Source organism: Pinus tabuliformis, chromosome 3_1 (genome assembly GCF_031772625.1).
Source record: "Pinus tabuliformis cultivar Carrire ecotype Pingquan chromosome 3_1, CPIR1, whole genome shotgun sequence".
Classification (NCBI taxonomy): Eukaryota; Viridiplantae; Streptophyta; class Pinopsida; order Pinales; family Pinaceae; genus Pinus; species Pinus tabuliformis.
In genome coordinates, this window is record NC_142301.1 from 35,258,878 (window position 1) to 35,279,130 (window position 20,253).

At 37.2% G+C, this 20,253-nt stretch overlaps 1 protein-coding gene across 1 annotated transcript; it reads left to right on the forward strand.

Annotated features, from left to right (window-relative positions):
- Nucleotides 1-17,794: 17,794 nt before the first annotated feature.
- Nucleotides 17,795-19,843, forward strand: LOC149185644 (uncharacterized). Its single transcript, XM_089412450.1, has 2 exons — nucleotides 17,795-19,185; nucleotides 19,302-19,843. The coding sequence occupies exon 1, from the start codon at nucleotides 18,044-18,046 to the stop codon at nucleotides 19,181-19,183; it is 1,140 nt and encodes a 379-aa protein (XP_089268576.1). The 5' UTR covers nucleotides 17,795-18,043; the 3' UTR covers nucleotides 19,184-19,185; nucleotides 19,302-19,843.
- The last annotated feature ends 410 nt before the right edge of the window (nucleotides 19,844-20,253 follow it).

The following is a 20,253-nucleotide window of genomic DNA, read 5'->3' on the forward strand; positions in this document are numbered from 1 at the left end:
AGACACAAAATCGACAAAGGCTACATCCAAAAAGGCCTGTAAGATTTCAGGTCAAAATGCAAAAGATGAACTTCTTGCCTCGGAAGTAAATGCCGTATCGACAGATAAAGGCAAAGAAACCAATCAACCAGTGGGCAAGAAGAAAGGCAAAGGGAAGAAGAAGAAACAGGAAGAATCATCACCTGAAAAATCTTCTACAAACCCTCCTGGAAATAAGAAACCAAAAAATCCATGCTTTATATGCAATGAGGATCATTGGACCGCAGATTGTCCACACAGAGCTGAGCTTAAAAAATTCTTCAAGAATTCAAAAACCTCTGCAATGTTAACTGATCCGTTTCCAAATCTAGGAACAAATCTGGTTGAGAGTGGAAATGCTTCCCTGTCTCAAGTGCTAATGTTGTTGGTTTCAAAACAGCAAAATGATGCTTTGATATCGATGAGGAACAAAGATTATGGGAATCCACAACTGTCGAACAACAAGGATAAAGATCAACCTAGTAGTTCGACAACAACTTCGACAGAAGTTGCGCCGCCCATCATTCCTGAACTAACAATAAAACCGCCAAAGGGAGTAGTACACAAATCGACATTTAATCCTCGTGCTAGAGCAGCACAACATTATAATATAGTGGAAGATTTGGCCCAATCGCCATCCGCTATGTCGACTCTTGAAGTACTACAAAATTGCCCATCCCAAAAGCAGGCTTTATTATCGGCCATTGTTGGGATAGACCCAAAGGATTCCAATCTTGTATCCTTCGATCATAAAGGATACGATCCTCAATTACCAGCTCAACTAGCTTTCCTTGTTCAAGTGAAAGCCCTCAACAAAACTATTCATCGAGCAATTATTGATGAGGGGGCATCTACATGCATTATGTCGATGAGTTGCTGGAAAAATTTAGGATCTCCAACCTTGTCGCGATCTTCGACGACATTAAAAGCATTTGATGGAAGAACATATACCCCATATGGTATTCTAAGTAACTTGAAAGTTGAACTAGGAGGAAAAACAGTAGAAATAGATGTTGAGGTAATCGACGAAAATCTCGATTACAACATCCTGCTCGGAAGACCATGGATATATGCCATGGCTGTTGTTGTGTCGACCTATTTTAGGAAGATTGCATTTCCCTTTCAAGGAAGGATTACAATCGTCGATCAACAAAACTTCCTCCCCAATGGTTCTCAAGTTACGGGAAGCATTCCTATGATCCATGGAAGCCCCCATTCGCTTCAAAATATCGGAGTAGGCCTATTAAAAGATCTTGTATTAATGGGAACTTTTGCCCTTCCACCTCCAATCAATTTGGCGGAAGTAGCATCAGTAGGGACCTGCAACATGATATCTTCTAAAAATATCTCAGAAAACGATATCAACATGGATCATGCAATGGTTTTTCCTCCAAGCCCAACGGAAATATTGTAGCAATCAATGTTCCTAGCCTGGGTGGCAAACCCAAATCAACACTCATCGAGTGTTTGGATAGATAGGTCTAAGGAATATGGCACCCCTTCAGATCCTTGGTTGAGAGTGCATGACACCAACGAAGGAATTGTTCAATCAATGGTAATTGAAGGGGCACCATGGGATGATTACCGCCATCGTTCCCTTCTTCCGAATTGCGGAGAAGACACTCCAGGTGATGACCTTAATCATCCATCAGTTTTTGATTTTCTATCAAACACTGTAAATACGGTGGATTTCGAGGATGGTTCTTATCTTGTGTCGACCTCATTAAAAAATGAAACAAGGAGTCAGGAGGATAGTTCTTTTATTGTGTCAACCTCATTAAAAAATGAAACAACTCCCATTCCAAATCGAGTCTTTGATTACGATATCATAAAATCAAAGTCGAGTCTTTCAAAGATCTCGGAGGTAAACCTTCATTCCAACCACCGTGTTGAATGCAATGAAGCTTGGGGGGCATGCACCTCCATTTGTGTTATTATGCTGGGGGCATGCAAACTTATCACGAGCAGTGTTACTGCAGGGTTCAAGCTCGTTAAAAAATAAACCCGCCTCGAGCAGTTTTAGCACATAGTTCAAGCTCGTTAAAAAATAAACATAAGTCATGAGCAAATGTTTCTCCCCACGTTTAAGCTCATTAAAAAATGAACCAATTTTCGGTAAATAACCATCGTGAATGTAATATTTCAACCGTTAAAGCCTTGGTCGTGTTTGCACCATCACCTCCACTTTTGCATTTGCCGATCATTCACCTCCATTTGATTGTTTACCCATTTTGAGGAACAGCTGCGAAGAGTGATCTCACTAGCCATCCTTGTAACACTGCTGTGATTGGAACATTCCAAACCTTACCTGGAATCAGTTGCTACCCATTTTATCACTCGTTCCTCAAAAGACGAGTCTCCTTTAAGCTCTTTTCAACTGACTCGTAAAATATGAAAATATTGCCGAGCCATTGGCCTCTCCAGCTTGTTAAAGGGACCAGAAGTGCTATCCATCCTCTAAATTTTAATCTTTTTGGACCTGAGGGATTATTACACAAAAAGATCGAGTGCTTGTTTTGTTCGGCTCGTTAAAAGTATCGAAAATTCATCCCTTCTGTATTGTTTTATACTTTTTCGGACTTAAGGGATTAGATGACGAAAAAGGAATTTTGGAGTTTCCTTTACGTTCCTTTTCAGACTCTCTAAAATTGAAAAGGACCGAGTTATCTTTGTCATTAAACTCATTAAAATTTTAATAGCGACAAACTTGTCTATAGACGAGAACGAGTTTCACTATTGCTAGACTTGTTAAAACATAGCGATGGGTTTTCCTGAAGGGCAAATTATAGAACAAGCATATGTTATCCTCCTCAAGCTTGATAAAAATAAAGAGGTACTGGTCAGCAATGACTGGGGAAAATTGGGAAGAAAACTTGAAAAAACTTTGTTGGTAGCAAGTCGCTCTTGAACATGACACTTTCACTCCGCATCCAAGTCGGGTTGGGTTGTTTCATTCACCGGTCACATCACCATGGTCCCATCATACCATCCACATTTGGGGTTAATGATACCAATCCATCACGTCAGTGTCGCCGATATGTTCAAGAGAAGTCATTCAGAGAATTCACCTGTGTCTCACCCACTACAATACATTTATACTCCATTCTTTCATGACCGCCACCCTGAACCTTTTATCACCAGAGCGTTTTCACCTCCATTAAAATCATTTGCTCCGTTCCGTGTCATTGATGTGGGATTCATTAAGGCCCTCCTGTGATGGATCACTTCTTGTCGACATCAGCTCATTATCCAAGAAACTGATCTAGTAACACCCCATTCAGTACTTTGAAGCTTGCATGCCTCAATGGCAAGTTTCTCACTTCCGGCGACAGGTTTACATCAATGACCTTCGACCGAAAGATTTTGCGTGGTGTTCGACGCCAAGTCCTTTATTCACACCACGTGAATTTTACTGCAGTACCTTGAGGGTCATTATCATTATCGATGATTCCTCTCGCGCTTGTTAACAACTTATATCATTGGCTGGTAATCAAGCGATGTCTTTCCATGTTCGACTTCAGAACATTTCTCACATGGATAGACTTGTACTTCGAGTGAAGATCGAACGAGATTGAAGACCCCAGATCTAGTTTCATCCATCCGGGCTGCGATATATATTCAGGAAAATAAAGACATCAAATGTACATCATTGATGCACAGATAATCATCCAATCAAAGGGATGATGGCTCTATCAGAATCATCAGTCTACACTCAGACGATTGTCTGTCCTATGTACATGAAAATGAATTTATAAAGCTGAGCATGGGAATGCCCGCCTCAGCTAGATCATGAAAATATTATGAAGATAATGTATTGTATTGTATCTTATTACAGGTCTCCTCCCAGCTTGAAAGAACTTCGGATCCTCATAATAAAGCATTTCACCCGACATCAAAAGATTAACGACCTCATGCTTTAGGGGGCAACTGTTATAGACATTTTTGGGCACTACAACCCCAAGCATGAAATGTCCATAAACCAAGGGCTCCTAAGTCCCTAAAAGTGTTGTTCTAACCCCTAAAGGAACAAGGTCAACTGATTACAACTTCTCCCAGAAGTTCTCCATGAAAAACTACTCGGAACTGGTCAAAACTGGATCATCTCACTTGCTCCATGGCCAGGGTGCGATGCACCGCACCTTATACACACGGGAAGTGCGTTGCATTTCAAAAATCCCTTCTGTGGGGTGTGATGGACGAGAAAAGACAAGTGGCGGAAACAGTTTGCGAGGTGGATGATCTTGGAATCTTGCAGAAACTTCTCCTGGGGTACTTGCCTCTTAGAATCGCCCAAGGATGAGTAAGAGATCAATTAGATCTCCAAGTGGCATCAAGAACTATCAGAGAGAAGACACTAATCAAAAACCCAGAGCTGACTCATACCTCTACAAATATCTATATATAGATCTCTCATCCCAGAGATCCAGAGGTTAGAGGCTGGAATTTTGCATATTGTAAGGAATTGCTGTTGGTTTCTTGAGACAAACATCAGATTGTTGGGTGATCTAAGCTTTGTATGAGGTGAAGAGGGGCTTCCTTGCTGAGAGGTTGATGCTGGGTCAGAACAACTGGTTGTAACTCCTCTTGGCTCTTTCTTGTTTATCAATAAAAGCTATTCAAGTTTTCCTCCATACTCTTGTGTCATTGATGTTTGCTGCATTTGTATGGTCAATTTACATCTGATCCTAGATTGTTTATGATTATAGATCCATGTCTTTGTATAGTGCTATGCTACTATGATCTTATAGGTACTTTGTAAAGCTGGGCATGCAAGGGAACAAGTAGCGAAAGACTATCAAGGAGGAGAGGAATCAAATCAAGAGATTAGCGCAAGACAGAGGTTGGTCTTTTTGTTCTTCTCTATCTATAATTCATAAAGGAAAAATGAAAGTAACTTTACTCTGTTTGTTTCTAAGGCAGCTGTCACACCTTAGTGGGATAAGCAGTTTTGAGTAGACACTTTTCCCTGTAACAATGAGTCTATTGAAATGGTTATATCTTCCAACTTCCCTACCCGTCTTATAGTAGACCGAACTTCCAATTCTAGGATGGTGGGAGTTGGTTTAAGGTTTTGTAGGCCTAAGGTAATCACAGTTGCATAAGTTATGACATTAATTTTTGCCCCCAAGTCTACTAGCACATTTGGGATATCAACCCCATTAATCTGTACTGTAAGAATCGGGTTCCCCGGATCCACATATTTAACAGGTGTATGCTTCCCCAATATTATGTCCGATAATTTTCCCATGACATGAATAGTGAGTGAATCCTTTGGTTTTCTTCCAGGTTTCTTAGAGAAATATTCTTTGATCTTTTTGGCATAAATCAGTACATCCCTCATAGCCTGGAGTAACAAGATTTTGACAAATATATTTTGCAATTCCCCTAAAAATTCAAACTCAGGACGAGGACTATGTTTGCTTAAGGATAGTCTCTCTGTATAAGGTGGACTAGTCTGACATCCTCTAGTAACAATATTTTGAGAAAGGGGTTGTTGTTCCATAGGAGTTTGTGTTGACTCATCCCCAGTTGTTCCAGCATAATTCTTAGGTTCTGGTTCTGAGACTTCATCGTCAGTATGTTCAACAATTATTGGTGAAGTCTGAGTATTTACCACCCGACCGGACTAGAGATTTAATTCATTATATTCTGCGGTGGCAATACTGTATGCAGGAAGGTTGAGTGTCTCAACCTATTGAACCCCCCTATTATTTGGTTTTGGGTTGGATTGAACAGGCAGTTGTGGGTGAAGAGGAGGATTACTGGTGGAGGCATTAGAAGGTAGATGTAACTATTGTTGTGGCATGGGCTGGGAGAAATGTCCTAAAGGAGGAGGAGGTCCACGCTAATTCTGGGACGATGAAGGAGTTGGACCAGATTGAGGGAACCATGGTTGCTAGGGCATTGGATATTGACAAGACTGCAACCATGAGGGTGAAAAAGGTACAGAATGAGGCCCAAAATTCAAATTATTAAATTACTGAGATGGGTCTTGAGGCATTCCTTGATTCGTGTTTTGTGGTTGTGGTTGCCATGGTTTCCTTGATCCAATGAAGTACAACTAATCTACTTCTTCATTTTCTCCGTGAAAAATTGCCTTAAGCCCAAGAAGAGATGGGCAGGCACTAATGGAATGACTCTGATCACATATCACACAGGTCTTGAGAGTTTTCAATGGACATTCCTTCAGTGGGTGCTTCTTCCTGCATCGAGGGCATAAAATGGACATAGCCTTATTTGCTTCCATCTGCTTCATTTTCACATGTAAAACGTGTAGTTATGAGGACAGTGTGCTCAAGATATCGGTCCTCAAGTTGTCCAGAAAGTTTCCAATTTATGCTTTCGTAACTCCATCGCTCGATGTCTTGAGGGTTCGGATCCCCTGCCTATGCCTCGTAGCTCCACGTGAAGAGTTAATGCACAATTCACGGATGGTGTCAAATTCTTCCTTTGATATGTATCCCTTTCCTACTACGTTCAAAAGTTCCAAAGATTCCTCCCTTAGTGCCCAGAGAAAAAATATCTTCAAGATGTCCTTATCCAGATCACTATGGCTTGACCTTTGCAAACTATATTTGAAAAGTTCCACAAACTCCTCCATGTTCTCATCCTCTTTTTGCATAATCATAAAGATTTCTTCCTTAACATCTCGGGATTTATAGTAGTCTTGATATTTTTCTAGGAAAATCGTCTTCATATCATCCCATGTAGTAATATATTTCCCCACTAAACCCATGAACCATCACAAAGTTGTTCCCTTCAAAGTGGCGGGGAATATCTTCAATTTCTGAGCATCATAAATATAATCATAACCCCGACAAACAACGTCGAATTCAAACAAGAATGTGTCTGGATCTTCAGAAGAAAGACCATGGAAGTTAGGTAATGTTGTCAAAGGAATAGGCTTCATAGGCACATCACCCCTTATATCTCCAATTGGGAACTCAATTGAAGAAGTTGTAGGAGCCATGAATATCTTCCAATATTCACTTGGAATCTCAACAGGTTCTGGTTCTTCTATAATGTGCGGTTGAGACTGTTTGACAACACTTTGTCGATCAAATGGTGTAGAGAATTCCCTCAAGTCTTCTTCTTCTGAATTCACAATGTTCATTTCCTCCAATCCTCTGCTTGATACTTCTTCTTCCCCGAATTATAATTCTGTTATTGGGGGAGGTTCTAGTTTTGAAACTGACTGCCTTCCAGATCTCATATGAGATCTCACCCTAACAGTAGCTCGTGAGGGTTCCCTTGACTCAGCTTTTGAAATGATTTCTTGGATGTAAGTAATTTTGCCTAGATCTTTCCTTCCTCTTTTTGGGGGTCTTCCTCTAACCCTTTTATTTGTATCTCTATTCATGCAATCAAAAAACAAAATAAAACATTCAAGAAAATCGAAAGCTCAGGACCTGAAGTAGGGTGAAAAATTCCCTGAAAAGAACGAAAGCCAACCACAAAATCTAAGTTGAGGACTTGAAACATGGTGAAAAAAAACTTCCCTTCCCAAGATGAGAGAGTGGTTCCTATGAAAGAACCAAAACAATCTAATGCTTAGGACCTAGAGCAAGGTGAAAAACTTCCCTCCCCAGGACAAGAGAGTGGTCCTATGGTCAATCCTGGTCGTACTTTCACACCTTCGATAGCCTCCCCGACAACGACGCCATAAAGTTGGTGTTCAGATATGAATCATACAATTCACCTAATTCCACATTAACTGTCAACCCGAGGCTTGATTGGTTATTTCAAGGCTATCATGCAAGGTATATGCAGTTCACAGTTTCCCTACCCAACATTGAACATTCAATCATAAACATAACAATGTGTAACAACAAGTAATAACTGTAACAAAAATCAAAGTAAAAACAAGCTAAGACTCACAACAACACACTGATAAATCATTACATGACAAGAAAATAATGCAACAGAAATAAACCTATGCACACAACTAATCCCACAACGCTTGGTCAGGAGAGTGGGCCCAATTCCCTGATTAGGGTTGCTGCAAGATCAAGAACTATAAAATGCTCAGAAGATCAGAAGTTTCATTAATTAAAATAACATTACAGAGGTCTGTTGTTATATCTCATAATTATTGTGTATCTCTTAGTGGTGGCTTTCCTAGCCCTGTAACACTAGTTATACATTTCATTTAACAACTGACAATGCCTAATATTACAACATGTGTCTACCTACAAATATAACAAAATATAAAGATAGCACTTATGTTGGTCGATAAGTTGAACCATTGTTGCAGCTAATATCCAAAGTTAGTGCTTCCAACTCGATAGTCATCATACACTAAATCATTGTCTTGATCTTCATTCCTTCAAATCCGCAAGGAAACTTAAGTTAGCAAGTTTCTTTAGGAAATAATCCCTTATGACTACGCTTCATTGGTTAATAATTCACAAAGACATGACAATAGGTATACCTTTGTTGTTTAGAATACAAATCGACCAACAAGGACATGAAATGAGTACAAGAAAAGGATAAAAAGGCTGGTAAAAAGTAGGAAAATTTAGCAACCAACAACTACCTCATCAATCCACTGGGTTGTATGATAACCTAATAACCGAGTAACCATAGAGATGACTTGTCTTGACATTTCTGGGAAAACAGAAACAGAGTATGAGGGATTTGTCCTAGGCAATTCAACATTCTCAGGTAGAAAGCATTCGAAAATGTGGGCTTGTTGGGGGAAAGTAAGTTTATTATATATTTCCATTAGTGCATTGGTGGAAAATGGATGTAGAGAGGCCTGAGGATTTATCTGTAAGGCTTGGAAAATGCTTTCTGGGGAAATGGAAAAGAGGACCTCATTGTTCTGGGCAATTACTGCTTTTTGGCTAGGGAGGTATCTGAGATGACACCAGGTAGAGAATTCAGGGAAAATGTGAGTTTGAGGAAAGGTAAACTGAGGAAGGAAAGACTCCCAGATGCTTAAATCATCACTCTGATCTAAGTATTTTTTTTTTGCCCAATTATGGAGCTCATATAGGTCAAATTCGCACTAGGTTTCAACTATTTTATATTGGGTATCAATCAAGGGAGTTCTATCTAGATCAGGGATAGGGGGTACCATGGGATCCTCCTTGGGCATCTTTCCTTTTCCTTTATGTGATGACATTTTGAATTACACAGGAGAAATGGAGGAACAAAGCTACCAGACTGTTTGTTTAACTGAAATTACAGAGAAAGATGGCTCATAGATGGCGTTGGTAACTTCAAATTGATTCGAGTTTTACCTGCACAATTCAAATAAGTGTTGAAAGGGAAAAATCTATAGGTTTCTAAGGGCATTTTATAACGGGATTCATAGGCATTATAACGGAATTATTACCGTTTTGGAGTAGGGTATTAATTAGGAACATATCAGTTGGCATGAGGGATTTAATTTCTAACGTTAATTTGCATTTTGGCCGGTGATTTGAAAGGTAACGGTCGAGTGACGTGGAGGGGAGGTGACGTGGATGGCGAGATGGAGAACATGTAGGCGCATGTGAATGGTGGAATGGAGGATAATTGGGCGTGAGGGAATGAAACATGGACAAGACAACAAAGGGAGGAGTGCAATGGCGGTTTTTCGGGGGGGGGGGGAGTACTTAGTTTATGGTTTTTGAGGAGGGGGGCCCGAAATGGCTGAAAGGATGCCACATCCCCGTGGGTGGTATTCATGAAAAATTCTTTTCGGACCCCCCTCCCCGTTAAACATCGATAGCGTGGGGGGGGGGGGTGTGGTTTGAAGTTCATCCCACGTCGTTGATCTAGGCGGGGGTGATCTCCGCCTTTGGCTTTCATTTAGGCTTTATCACAAGCCGACAAATATATAAAATCAAACCACTGTATTTACAATATATCCATTAATCCGTGATTAATTAACATAAGAGGATTAATAATAACACAAAAAAAATTACAGCAGAATTTAAACAAGCATGCCTTTACTTTGGGATTTTATTTTTTATTTTTTCTCATATATATATATATATATATATATATATATTTTTTTTAATCCCATTTTATTTCTTTTTTATTTTTCTTCCTTTTTCTATTTTTCTTTTCTTTTATTTTCTTTTTATGAGCTAAAAAATTTAAAATGAAAAATATTTTTTACAATATCCCTATGGGATAAATGGCTAAATAACCATATTGGACTACTATATTTATAAGACCCTAACAGTTAGAAAGGCTCCCTGTACCAAAATGATTATTCTTGCCATAAATTCCCCTAACCTCCCCTTGCAAATGCCTTAGCTTCTCCAAAAAGTTTTGTGAGATCAAGGAAGGGAAGGTTGGGTGGAGTTCTAGTATCAAAATAAGCCAAAGAGATATAATATGGGAAGCTTAACTATAATAACCATTTTTGTTGCACCCGTGATTGTAAATATCCCTTAGTAAATTTTGGGGGCATATGTAAATATAAGTGAAATTGAAGTGGTCATTGGTTGAAGGAGAGGGACATGGGTACATAGTTATGAAGGGGAAAGTTGTGTGGTTTGTTGGATTGATGGTAGAGTATCATGAGAAGGCCACACCTACCTTCTTTATTCGATCACCTATCACCCCGACCACGATACCACCTACACTTATAGGCATTACAGCCTCAAAACAGACAATAAGCATGAAGGACACTGACCATCCCCAATTCCCTCCTTAAGCATCAATATAGAAAGTAGTGATCCAATAAGGAAAAGAGGCACGGAGAAAGAAGTGGAGATGACACAAGAATATCTAGTCGACTTGGGAATGGACTGTGTGTTTGAACCTATTAACTAGTGGGAGGCTTAGTGGAGGGTTGAACCACTTTGTGCTTGCTGAGTAGGTTGAAAAACCACTTTGTGTCTGTTCAATAAGTTGTTAAACCAGTTAATGCTTACTGAATGGGTTTATAAACCACTTGGGTGCTTGTTGGAAGGTTGATAAAACACTAGAAAGGTAAGCTAAGCCACTGTGGTGATTGAGGAAAGAGTTGATAAATCACTAAGTGCTTGTGGAGGAAGTTGATAAACCACTTAGTGCTTGCTAAGTAAGTTGATAAAACACATAGATAGTGAGCTACAACAACCTCCTATAGTGCTTGCCTTGAAAACCCGACTAATAAACCACCTAGAGAGTGCATTCAACCTATTGGAACTGAGAAATACCACAGTTGGGCCTTTAGAGAAGTATTTTGTTGGATTTTGGGAGGTAAGAAGAGTCACTATGGTGCTTACTTCCAGAGAGAAATTTATAAACCACTTGGATAGTGGTCTCCTTCTCTTAGGTGTTTGACCAAGCCTTCATGTGAAATGTCCTTGATCAATTACCCCCTTAGACTCTAGATATGGATCGAGGGTGGCCTGCTACAAGAGAGTTGCAGTGTAGGTGGCTTATTGTTGGGTGGAGAGTTGAATTCCCTCATTCATTTGCTAGCTAGTTAAATTCACCTAGATTAGTATCGAATTTTACATATTTGAGTCTCGGGTTGTGATAACCATATTTTGATGATAAATGCTACTATAATCATGCATAGTCATGTGTATATGTTGTAACTTGGTTAATTACCTTTACCATTGGCTATCTTGAATACTTTGGTTTCAATGTCGAGTATCACCATGGAGTTGCTACTCTTTTTATGATTTATAAGTTATTGGTAAGCATGGATGATGCCGACTGCGTCCACTTCACCCACGATATCGGTGGCCTAGGTTGATTTCCTATATGAATCAAGACTGTGGATTGGTTATCATTATATAGTGCTTATAGCACTTCCCCAAAATTCTACATATCATCTCAAAATTTAAAGCCATTAGCACCCAGAATCAAATCATATGGTTGATGCCAAAACCTCAGCTTAACCAAAAAGGTTCTTATCCTATCGGGCCTACCTGCTTGCACATTCATGTTATAACCCAAAGAGATTTAATGTGACCCAAGTGATGACCGAAGGCACTTTATTACTTTAAATTGATGGAAAGGGAACATAATTTCAATTAACGTGGAATAGACTATTTAGTAGACTTGTCAATTGATGGGATCCCACCCACTTCTTCTTAGATCAACCCTTTATGCCCTCATTATAGAGTTGCCTTATTGGATGACGTGATCGAGGTGTTATTAAATTAATGGCCCAGGTTCACTTCGGATCCCTCCTAGTCTATTGTGAATTAATAGGGGGATATAATACGGGAAATATTGCCATGGGGCCCTCATAAAAGGGGCATTATATCAAGGTAGTGTGATTATGGTGTGGGTTTGATCTATGACTCTTATTCACCCCAAGGGCCCCCTAGGTCTATTGTGAGTTAACCATGGGGGGAGGGTGTTTGAAACAGGAAACCACCCATGATATAAAACCACTCCATTTTTGGTGGAACATCGAAGTGGAACCCCATGCAAGAACGACCTAGAGTAATAGAGCTTCGCTCACTAGTCATTGTTGGTGTGATCACATATTATACAAATCAATGTATGTGTTAGTGGTGGAAAGGCTAGCTCGACCATGGTTCTAGTGTGGAACCTTGTTTTCACTCACCACCCACTGCTCGTCACTCTGTGTATTGATGGAACATAGTGCACAAACAAATTGGGGCTAGTCCAACCATGGTTCCAGATTAGGAACCTTTCCCAGAGGGGTATCTCCCATCGCTTGATCTCCATTACCAAAGATAAAACACTGTGTGAAAAAAAACAATGAGCAGCATGACGTGGACCTAGCCTAGTGATCCCACCAAATTGACCTGTCAGGGTTATGTGGAGGCCATGAGGGCATCATGTGGCCAGCATGGTGATGTGGCGCCTTTTAACAAGTTGAATATCATATGAGCATAAATTTTAATCCAAAAGTTGGATTTAAATAAAATTTATATCGCCTAAAAGCTCTCGAAGATCTAAACATGATGATGGTATAATATTTGAGATTTTAAGAAGTTGAAAAAAGAGGATTTTGTAAGCACATCTTCATAATAGACCTTGGGGGTCAGGACAATTCAATAAGTAACACCTATAATAGCTCAAGAAATTACAAAGGAGTGGAGGGATCATTACAAAGTGGTATCGGAGTTGAGGTTCAGCACTGGACCTGAAAAGGCTCACGGTTATAATCTAATATAACATTTTAGTTATTGCATATGTTGACTTTTTTTAGATTTATAATTGATGTGGTTGCTAACCTTACTATAATGCTTGCTTGTCTTTGATTCTATGTGACTAACATGGATTTGATTTTGTGAACAACTCAAATCAACTTGTTTAGTGTTGACAAACCAAGACAATAAATTACTATATCCATATCATAATTAACTAACAAATGTGTGTGTGTGTGTGTGTGCTAGCACATAAGAAAATACAAAGTTCCAACCATGAGAAAAAGAATGAATAGCATAATGGTGTAGTAAAACACTACTAGATCCCAACATAATCAGGAAGAGAAAACAATTAGGAAGAGGATAGAGGGAAATTCCCCTAATTGGATGGACACCCTCAGGAGTTTAAGGGCCAAATTGAGAAGGTGTAAGGAATACGATGAAAGGATCGTTAGATATCAAGAAAATCAAGCATAAGTGAATGTAGTGTTTTTGATCAATAATTGGCATCAATTGCTTAATAAGCGGGTTCCTTTGGAAACAATTTGACCACTACAAGGTAGATCTCAGAAGCACACATGACTAGTTAAGAAGGTTTCTCCACAAAGATGAAAACCATGGAAATTGGAAAATATTGATGTCCTGGAAAATGTTGAAATAGATGGAGAGGTCGATCTTGAAGAAGGACTCATTTGTGGCTTAAGCAAAATAAAGAAGCTTAAGAAAAAGAATTTGAAACAAAAGGAGTAGTTATAAAAATATTAAGAGGAGGATCATGATGCAAAAGCAAAGTTGTTACAAAGCTTTAAAGAAACAAATAAGATTATTATCAACCTAAATATTCAATTAGAATAGGAAAAAAGGATAGAATAAGTTGTGAGAATCCACCAAAAGGAAAAAGAAGAAAAAATTGAGAAGTTGGAAGCTAAAATTGTTTCTTTAAGAAAGGAACTAGAGAATTCAATTGCTCAATTGAACATAAGCTTGAAGTTTGAAAAGAGCATTGAAATCTTAGATGATAAATCATTTTTCAAAGGTCATCATTCATTAAGTCTGGTTTTGGCTATGATATGAATTAGAAAACTCCTAATGACAATTCAAATTCTCAAGCTACAAATCCACCAAATAAAGTAAATGAAAGAAAATCTAAAAGCTAAGTTGATGTTCTCAAAATCCCCATATAAAATGAAGGCAACATGAAGGAAGAAAATGAAGTCTTACAGAAACCTGACCTTCCTCATGAGGACGACAATGACGAATTCAAAAAATATTTTCCATCAAGGTGGCCTCATACAACTCAATGCCAAAACTCCTTTGGTTATTTTTTTCTTGCAATCATTTTGGTCATAAAGTAATAGCTTGTAGAGCACATGCAAGAAATAATCATATATGGAACAAAAATAGAAGTGCCTATGGGTTTTTAAATAGAAACTAGAATTTATTTTTCCCCTTATTTGATTAAATGTAATATATTATAAGCGCAACAACTATGGGTACATAACACATTTTATAGAAGTTGTATTATAGAATCTCCTAAACAGAACAATAAAATATACCCTTGCCAAAGAATCCACAAAATTTTTGGAAAAGGAGGAGTAAGAAGAGCAGGAGAAGGAGAAATATATGCTTGTACAAATTGTGCTTCATGCCTAAAAGAAAAGGAAACCAATGGTATATTGATAGTGGATACTCAAGCCACATGACAGGTGACAAGAGCAAGTTTCTCACTCTGGAAAAAGTTAATGGAGGCAATGTGACATTTGGAGATAATGTTATCACAAGGACAGATGGAAAAGGTACTCTTCGTCTCAATAATGGATAGACTAAAACAAAGAATGTCTTGTATGTTTAAGGTTTGAAATGCAAAATTCTACGCTTGTTCCTTATAGTATCAGTTAGCAATTTTCTCAACCCACTTGTGTAAAATTCACCTGAACCCTGTTAATAATTTTTAATTTGTAGTGAGCTGATTCCTCTTTGATTTATTTAATGTATATGCCAATTCCTCAAGTATGGCTTCTAGGAATTGTTCATGAGCCTCTATGAAGAATTATGCTTTTGCTTCAACCAAGGTAAGTTGATTTATGCATGCATAGTTTTTGCGAAATTATTGATCTTATCTTCCCACCACTCATGTATCTCTTCTAGAATCAGCATCTATGTGTTCATTCTCTTAAACACTTGGGTTCAAGGACTACTAACAACTAAGTGAATGTTGTAACATAAGGGTTTGTAACAAGTAGTTAATAGTAGAAAGGCTTAGGCAAATTAATAAATATTATTATATAAAAATATATGACACAAACATAGAAAATAGATAAAAGAGAACAAAAGTAGTCTAGCAATATGGACTTTATTAAGAAATCACAACAAAAATCTCAAAGTACCGGGGTTTGTCAAATTGTCTGCATATCCAACTTCATAGTTGATTGCTCTTTTACTTGGGTGACTATTAGGTCCAATTTATAGAGTCGACTAGGTCTTCCAAGATATATAGATGGGACTCTCTATGGAATGGCTTGGAACTTGAAATGACAACAAATATTCAATTTCATAGTGTTTAATTTCGACGAAATTCTAATTTGGTATGGTGGAAATGTGAAAATTAAATGGCTAAAAATTATACAAAAATATTAAGGTAAAATGAAAAATAAAAAGTTGTATCACTATAAATCATTATTCATAAATAAATTATTAATAAAAAAAAAAAACAATTTATAACTCAAAAAAATACTTATCTTATAGAAAAATACACAATCTAATTACTAATACATCATGCATAATTTCAAATAAAATACACAACCTTATTACTAACATCTCAGGTATACTTTCAAGTAGATAAACAAGATTTGAAACATACAAGTGCTCTAAAGGAGCAAAGCAAAAGAGCTTTAAGGTAGATATATTAATAAAATTGAATTATTTCTTATATATTTATATAAATTTGTGTACACAAGAAAATGAATTATATGACAAAATCTAAAATTGGTTAGTATAGAAAAAATAAGAAAATAAAATACAAAACAGAAATGTGAAAATTAAATGGCTAAAAATTGTACAAAAATATTGAGGTAAAATGAAAAATAAAAAGTTGTATCATTATAAAAAATTATTAGTAAATAAATTATTAATTAAAAAAACAATTTATAACTCAAAAAAACACTTATCTTATAGAAAAATACACAATCTTATTACTAACACATCATGCATAATTTCAAATAAAATGCACAATCTTATTACTAACATCTTAGGAATACTTTCAAGTAGATAAACAAGATTTGAAACATACAAGTGCTCTAAAGGAGTAAAGCAAAAGAGCTTTAAGGTAGATATATTAATAAAATTGAATTATTTCTTATATCTTTTTATAAATTCTTGTACACAAGAAAATGAATCATATAACAAAATCTAAAATTGGTTAATATAGAAAAAATAAGAAAATAAAATAAAAAAACAAAAATGTGAAAATTAAATGGTGGAAATGTGAAAATTAAATGGCTAAAAATTGTACAAAAATATTCAGGTAAAATGAAAAATAAAAAGTATCATTATAAAAAATTATTCGTAAATAAATTATTAATTAAAAAAACAATTTATAACTCAAAAAAATACTTATCTTATAGAAAAATACACAATCTTATTACTAACACATCATGCATAATTTCAAATAAAATACACAATCTTATTACTAACATCTCAGGAATATTTTCAAGTGGATAAACAAGATTTGAAACATACAAGTGCTTTAAAGCAGTAAAGCAAAAAAACTTTAAGGTAGATATATTAATAAAATTGAATTATTTCTTATATATTTTTATAAATTCTTGTACACAAGAAAATATAAAATAAATTATATGACAAAATCTAAAATTGGTTAGTATAGAAAAAATAAGAAAATAAAATTAAAAACACATTTTTAGAATATGTCATAACGGGTAATTCCTCTATGCATGCTTAGATTACCATGGCAAAGCATATTTCCTCTATGCATGCTTAGATTACCATGGCAAAGCATATTTTATCTTATTAGGTCAAGTACTTTGGCTAAGCACACTTATCTGACCATGGCAAGCACTCCACTCTATTGTTACATGGCTATCTAAATGAAGATGAGAGAGCCATTATCAAAAATATTATTATATTTAATTAATATTTAACTTAGTCAAAAGCTATGTACAACAATGGATTGAATAATTTAGTTGTATTGTGCGTTGCCATTCTCTATATTATAAAGAAAACGATCTTAGAATCTCTTCTTACAAATATTAAAACTGCTCTCACATCACTGGTACACGAATATGTAGTTGACCAGAAGAGCTTGAGATATTTTAAAGACTGAATCATGGTTGTAGACATCAGATTCCATCATATGATAAGACAGGAAGGTGTGGCTGCCCTTCCTCCCATGAATTTGGCTAATATTTAATGCTGGTTGCATTATATACAACGCCTTTGAATGGGTCTATTTCATGTGGTGAGGACACTGATAATAATTATCAATTCAGAAGGATATTTTCAACACTCCAACTGGAGGAAAGCTTAGGTTGGTTGAGAGTCATTTCAAGATAAACAAGGGAGGTAGGTAGTGTGACACTCCCCTGCAAAAACAAAAAAAAACAAAAAACAATAGCATAGACTTTTGTTACAAGAAAATTTTGGTGATGACAACAAAACTCGGTCCACTATGTCAACAACGTTTTGTTGGGATTCGATTAAGGATTCCATTTTCAGACCACAAGATGTGCAAACAAACATCCTTGCACGCAGAGATAAATTAATTTACCTCCTCCACAAATAGAAGTGGCACGCACGAAATCAAATATCCTTCAAACACAAATACCCACACACACAGCCCATGGAATTGCATACAGGCCACACCAGAATTAATTGATTTGCTTTGCTTTGCTTTGCTCTGATCCATTCATTTCATCTTCTTGCAGACACCACTGATCAGTTCCTTCGCTATGTCTGCAAGCAATGGGTTGTCTCTAACGCACTCCTATTCCCTCAGATCAGCCTCCTCCGCTAATTCTTCCTATAAGCCTGAAGACTCTGCCGTTCAGCCTTCTGCCCAATTGCTAACAATGGCTGTGCAGCCTTCTGCTAATACTAATCATGTTAATTGCAATTCCAGTTTCGATTCTCCCATCACTAGAGGATTCGATCACTCGTCTAGGGGGATGCAGACCTTGACGAGGACTGGTAATTCTCGAAGAAAGAGATTCGTGGGTGTAAGGCAAAGGCCTTCTGGAAGATGGGTTGCAGAGATAAAAGACACCACGCAGAAAATAAGGATGTGGCTCGGCACCTTCGAGACTGCAGAGGAGGCTGCCCGGGCTTATGATGAAGCAGCCTGTTTGCTTCGTGGTTCCAACACAAGGACCAATTTCGTTCCCACTGTTAATTCCTGCAAGAATTCAGCTCTGGCTTCCAGAATAAACCGATTGCGCAGCCTTCGCAAGGATTCTAGTGCTTCAGCTAATTCCAAATCCATCATCAAGGAGGACTGCAAGGAAAGGCATGAGAATAATCACAGTGCCTCTTTCAAGTCCAATGGTAATTATGTATCAGAAGATAGTAATGGGGATTCAATGCCTGTTCAACAATCCCCTTCCTGTACTTCCTCGCTTTGTAATTATGTCTGTTGCTCTATCTCTGCCATTAACGAGGACAGGGATCAGCTCCCCCGATGCCAACAGGATGCTGAGAAACAGCCACAATTGGGTCATGATATTCATGGCCACCATAGTCAGAATTCACATGATATCAAGAGCTCTGTGACAGAGGAAGAAATTGTAAACCAGGCTACTCCAGATTCATCAATAACTGAGAAGGGGCATTTCATTGATCCCATCTGTGCCATGGAAAATGAGATGAGTGGGTACAGTGGATACAGTTGTTTTTCATCATCTGCAGAATATTTTTGGCCCTTTGACTTTGGCTTAGATATCCAGTTTCCAGTGGATGAATTTCCTGTGATAGACAACCTTCCTGCAGTACTGATGTCTGATCACCATGATCATGCTACAAGGACTAGGGCAAGTTGTCATGCTCAACCCGAATTTTGTCAACAGACAGATTATCTCTCGGATTTCATAAGATGAAGGTTAGCATTCAATATCTGAAACTCAAGCTAATTCTGCTGCATCGATTAACTTTGGATAAAATCCATATATTTTTCTTCTTCTTATCATGAATTAATATTCATGGTGCAATATGCAGGAATTTATAGAACTGTAAATTCGAATGGAACCTTCCACCGGGTCGCACTCTGTCGTGCAAAATTAGTTGAATAGTCGTTTCCCAACTGACAGCCTGCGTTTCTCAGGTGTGAATTTCCATTGGATTTTTGTAAGACATGGCCAGAACTTTGGCCATTATTACATCTATAACACATGAGCGTTTCAGTTTCAATTTCAAGAGGGTGTCTTAGACATTGTTCTCTCTTCTAATAATACAATTCAGAGACAAAAATGAATTCCACATCATTTGTCATGACAAATTTCACTGTTCTAAATCTGAAGCTCACTAATACTGTAATTTTATGATAACGAAGGCTCAGCTATGCATATGAATCATGAGCATCCCAGAATTTTTTACCAGTTACACCATTTCAGAGACAGATCAGAAGACTTAAACACAATAGCCTCCCTGAGAAAATTTGATTTTTCTTCTTGTTGGACTTAGTTCTCACATGCTCCAACAAAGTGCAACTATATGACAACTATTTTACTCATAGAACTACTATATGACAACTGATTGCTAATTCGTGGTCACGTTAGGTTGCTCTATCTCCCACAAGAAGCTGCCAGGAGATCTGTTCACTACTATGTTTGTGTATTTATCTACAAATAATGTTGAACAATATTTCAATTTGATTCCTAATGTCTTCCACAACATCTTTATAGAAATGGTTAAGAAAGATGGTATTTATATATGATATGATTGTCTTACGTAATCCAAGTAAGATTCATAATATTTTTTATGAGCATATTGTATATAAATATATAATAATTAGGTAAGTTTTTTTCTATTATATTTTGAATTGATAATATAATTATCTAAATTAATAATTAGATGTGTTTAGGGGTGATAGTTTTTAGGAGCACCATGGAGTGATGAACTAATAAAAGAGAAATATGTGTTAAAATATTTAGATACTTAAGAGTTAGTT